The sequence below is a fragment of the Penaeus monodon genome, chromosome 37 (genome assembly GCF_015228065.2).
Source record: "Penaeus monodon isolate SGIC_2016 chromosome 37, NSTDA_Pmon_1, whole genome shotgun sequence".
NCBI lineage: Eukaryota > Metazoa > Arthropoda > Malacostraca > Decapoda > Penaeidae > Penaeus > Penaeus monodon.
The window spans coordinates 33,666,271-33,671,270 of NC_051422.1; the positions used below are offsets into that span (position 1 = coordinate 33,666,271).

At 58.7% G+C, this 5,000-nt stretch overlaps 1 protein-coding gene across 1 annotated transcript in view; it reads left to right on the forward strand.

Moving 5' to 3' along the window:
* Nucleotides 1-2,605: 2,605 nt before the first annotated feature.
* Nucleotides 2,606-5,000, forward strand: part of LOC119596347 (atherin-like) — a 20,853-nt gene continuing 18,458 nt past the window's right edge. Inside the window, exon 1 of the mRNA XM_037945555.1 lies at nucleotides 2,606-3,647. Within this exon, the coding sequence (XP_037801483.1) occupies nucleotides 2,724-3,647 (924 nt within the window). The 5' untranslated portion in view covers nucleotides 2,606-2,723. The remainder of the gene's footprint in view (nucleotides 3,648-5,000) is intronic.

The following is a 5,000-nucleotide window of genomic DNA, read 5'->3' on the forward strand; positions in this document are numbered from 1 at the left end:
TATATAAAATTATATATCTATATATATATACATATATATTATATTAAATAGTATATTATATATATATATGTATAGATATTATATATAAACTCTCCATCTCTATCTCTCTGTCCTTTCTCCTCTCTCTCTCTCTCTCTCTTCTCTCTGTCTTTCGCTTCTCTCTCCTCTCATCCGTCTCTCTCTCTCTCTCTCTCCTCATCCTCTCTCTCTCACATATCTCTCTCTCTCTCTCTCTCTCTCCTCTCCCTCCCGCCCATCCCTTCCCTCCTCCCTCCCGCCCTCCCTCCCTCCCTTTCTCGTCTCTCTCCCTTTCTCTCTCTCTCTCTCCTTTCTCTCTCTCTCTCCCTTTCTCTCTCTCTCTCCCTTTCTATCTCACTCTCCCCTTCTCTCCTCTTCTCTCTTCTCATCTCCTCTCTTCTCCTATCCTCTCTCCTCCCCACCTCTCCAATTTCTTTGCTTAATTCCCTCCTTCCCTCTCCAGTCTCTCTCTCTCTCTCTCTCTCTCTCTCTCTCTCTCTCTCTCTCTCACATCTCTCTCTCTCTCTCTCTCTCTCTCTCTCTCTCTCTCTCTCTCTCCTTTATCTCTCTCCACTCTCTTCTTTTTCTTTCTCTTTCTCTTTCATTCTCCTTCTCTTTTTCTTTCTCTTTCTCTTTCATTCTCCTTCTCTTTTTCTTTCTCTTTCTCTTTCATTCTCCTTCTCTTTCTCTTTCTCTCTCCTCCCTCTCTCTTCTGTCCATCTCCCTCTCCCTCTCCCTCTCCTCCCTCTCCCTCAGCCTCTTTTCTCTCTCTCCCCTCTCTCCTCTGTCTGTCTGTCTCTCTCTCCTCTGTCTGTCTGTCTCTCTCCTGTCTCTCTCCCTCTCTCTCCTGTCTCTCTCCCTTCTCCCTCTCCTGTCTCTCTCCCTTCTCCCTCTCTCTCCTTTCTCTCTCTCTGTCTCTCCTTTCTCTCTCTCTGTCTATCATCATCGTTCCTCGTCTCTTCCCTCTCTCTTTCTCTCTTTCTCTTCCTTTCTCCCTCTCTCCACAATCTGTCTCCCTCTCTACTCTTCCTGACAAGCCTTTATTTAGGCTTTTGCTTAGAACGCAGCGGGGAGCGTGTCTGGATTCTCGCGGCGATGCGGGGTTAGGTTAAATGCGTGTGTTGCGTACCTGTGAGCGAGTGTGGCCGGGGAGCTGGTGCTAACGGCGTGTGTTTGAGGGTTAAATAGCTGGGAAAGGCTTTCCTCCTGTCTATTTTATTGTATGTTTAATATACCATATATACATGCACCCATACGTGCATACAGACGGAGAGAGAGAGAGAGAGAGAGAGAGAGAGAGAGAGAGAGAGAGAGAGAGAGAGAGAGAGAGAGAGAGAGAGAGACGGACACGTACTCTAAGAGAAAAGACCGAAATAGATACAGAGAAAAGTTACAGACACTCAGAACACACGTGGGTAAGAGAGAGAGAAAAAAAGGCGAAAATTCTGTAATATTTGTAGCTGGTTCTGGTTCTGCCGGCGTTGGCAGCGCTGGTTAGTGTCTGCTGCTGAGGAATCCAGACGTTAGCAGCACCCTGCCGTGGTTGTAGGTCCTGCCGGGATGTCGGCGAGCTGCGAGGGGCGGAGGAGGATCCTGATGGGGCAGGATGTTTTCTGGTGTAGGATGGTGGCGGCAGACGCTGGGCGACGGCCATGCGTCTACCATGCGGGCTGGCCGGGCCGGGGACTTACAGCTGCCTATCAATGCACGTCATAATTATTTTGTAGGAACGCACTTTCGAGCGCGGGACTCTCGTGGGCCGGGGCTCCGTCGCCTGCGAGCTTGTGCTTGTTACCTTTTGGGTGATTTCCCCCTTCTAATTATAGAGGTGACAGAGGATAAGCTGCGAGCATACAATATGCAGAATTATGTTGAGGAGGGCGAGATTTGAGTATCTGGCAACCCCTCCATATTGGCATTGCGTGTTGTACTATTGAACAGCTTCGTCATCTGTTCATATTTCAGTTTTCATTTGTGCTAGTGCACAGAAGCCTCCCAGGTCGCCTGCCGGCGTGCGGGGCGAGGCGTCGTTGGAGGAACGAGGCAGTTTAAAGGGCCAGAGGAACATGGAGCAGACAGGGGGAGGCTCGCCGGTCATGAGACAGAACGCGCCGTCCGCGACAAAGGCTCGTCTAAGCGCGACCTTGGCTTGTTGTCGTGGCAGGGCGCTTGGCCTCGGCCCTTGGGGCCTTGCTTTGGTCGGGCAGGCAGGGCTGAGGTCTATGGGCGCCGTGGACACACAGGAAACACTTGCGATGCAGCCCAAATATCGTCGCGAAAATTTTGTAACTTTAAACGCTGCCGAGAGTGGACCACGTTTGTCCGTGTGCGGTGCGGGCCAGGGCGAGTGCGATGCGCGATGCTTTCGCTTCTTGTCGCCTCTGTGGCGCCCTGGCCCGAGGCCCCTGCTCACTGCGTCCGCCTCCCCGGGGTGAGTTGTGTCGTGAGGAACAACTTTGCGTTATTCTGCAGCGAAAACATGCGAGCGCTGGGGCGAAAAGGGGAATAATTTGGGTGCGGGATGCGCGGGTGGGTGCCGGGGACGCCCACTGCGCATGCGCGATGGGTGCGGCTGTGGCGGGAGATCAGCTGGGGCGCGAGCGAGCGAGGAGTCGTCGTGCGCCGGCTGCCTCCACACACTGGCGACCAGCCGCGCTCCCGGGTTCGCGACGCCGTTGGGCAGTGGGTGCTAGTCGTGAGTGATCATGGTGACCAACAAGGAGAAGGAAATTATTATTGACGCCATTCGGGTCCTGCGTTCTCGCCGCGTCAGGCCCAGCGCTCGAAAGATCGCCTGGTATGCGAGGCGCGAACACCTCCTGTCGGAGGCGACGACGGAGGCGGTGCTGGACGAACTCGTGGAGTCCGAGGATGTGCTGCGAGTGGAGTACAAGGGCGCCACGTCGTACCGAGTGGCCGCATCATGGTCCAAGGCGGCCCTGGTGCGCCGCCGGCCCACCCGCACCAAGGTGAATGTGATGAACAGCGAGTCCACTTGCCGGGCGCTGCGTCTGGCCGTGGCGTCGTGCGGGCCGGGGGGCGCCAGCAAGGAGGACATCAAGGACAAGCTGGTGGCGTGCGGGCAGAGCCGCCTCGTGGACAAGCTGGACGTGCTCCTCCACCGCGAGATCCGGGCGGGGACGCTGCTGCGGGTGGAGACCACGCACCGCACGGCCACCCTCATCACGTACGTGGTGCCCGCCGACGCCCCCGCGCCCCCCGCCTCGCCGCCCTCGCCCGCGCTCGAGGAGGACGAGGCGGAGGACACGGACGCCGCCGAGGAGATCCTGGAGGAGGCCGAGGACGACGAGGGCGCGGCGCAGGCGGCCGTCCTGCCGCACAGCTTCCTGGAAATCAAGACGGAGGCCAACGGCGCGGCGGAGGAGCAGGCCCAGCAGGGGCAGGACGGGCAGGCGCCGCCGCAGGCCGTGCTCGTACCCCCGCCCTCGCCCTCGCCATCGCCCCACGGCACCGCATCGGCCGCCGCCGCAGCCGCAGCCGCCGCAAGCACCATCAGGCGCGGCATGGGCGGCCTGAGGCGTGGGCGGCGCGGGAGGCCTCCCCTCAAGAGCTACGCCATCCCGCCGCCATCCTCCTCCAGGGGAAGGACGCCCTCGCGAAGGAACAAGGTAAATGGAAGGAAGGGGAAGAGGGGTGAGGAAGAGGAGGAGGAAGGAGATGTGGGGGGGGGGGGGGGGGGGGGCGCTGTGTAGTGCACGGCGACGCGGCCCGACTAATGAGCGGTGACGTTCCTTGCTTTGTCTCGTGCTTTGACGTTGTGTGGCATGCCCTGTAGTCGGCGAGTGGAGGGGGGTATGTATGGTGTGCGTGCACGGGCATTCTCGCTTCCGTGGGCATGCAGGCTCATGCACCCGAGTGCGAGCGTTGCGACGCACGGTACATGCACACTCATACACGGTTCAGTTTTCCGTGCACAAGCTGTTGATTCTCCTCGCGTGTACGTCCTCCTGGTGCCCGGCCTGGTGATGCTGGGGGGGAGGGGGAGGTGGTTGTGGTGTCATGCACGCCGTGGGGGAGGGAGGGGGGGTGACAGGCAGAATCACATACCCGGCGATCGCGGGGAGGGAAGGGGAGGGGAGGGGAGGGGAGGGCTATGTAAGCGCAGAGGAAAGTTTTCGACGAGCGAGCCGGTTGGACGCAGCAGACCGCCGCCGAGAGGGAGGCGAGATGGAAAGTTGTCTCTCCGGGCACGTCGGTAGGCCTTGATGTGCGGCTGCGACGTGTGCGTGTCTGTTTCTACTCCATGTGCGTATGCGCATGTGAGCGCCTGCCCCACCGGGCCAGTCAGCTGACCTATTCAAATATCCACTGTCACGCGCTCGGCCTGCCGCTTCTCCTCCTCTCATCTCTCGCTTTCGCCCCATCTCCTCGCTCCCTTCCCTTCCCGCCGTCGCTGGTCAGGAGGCGAGGCCCGGGTGTGGAGCGGCCCTCCTGCGGGAAGCCCTCGCTCCTCCTCCCGGGCCCGCCGCCCTCACGCCTGGTGTCATTCAGGAGGAGGCTGGCACGGTTAGCGGGTTTGTTGGTGCCGAGGGAGGGAGGGAGGGAGGGAGGGAGGGAGGGAGGGGGGGGAGGGGGGGGGGGGCAGGAAAGGCAAGGAGATGGAAGGGTAGGAAGTAGGGAGAGGGGGAGGGGGAGGGGGAGGGGGAGGGGGAGGAGATAGTAGGAAGGGAGGGAGGGGGTAGTGGTAAGGGGGTGTGGACGCGGTAAGGTCATGCTTGTAGACCTCCTGAAACTAGGTCATCCGATAGCTTAGGCAAGCGGGGGAGGAGGAGGAGAGACGCACACGCTCGCAAATAAGCGAGACTTTTAGGAAGCTGGAACAATCCAGTAATTGCTCAAACGACAATAATAAGTCTCATTGAAGATTACAGGTCAAGCAGGGAAAGTTTTTAACTGTCCTTTCTACGGAAGTGCGAACGACCAGTTTGCCGTCGCATTTTGGCTCTTGTGTCCGGGGATCC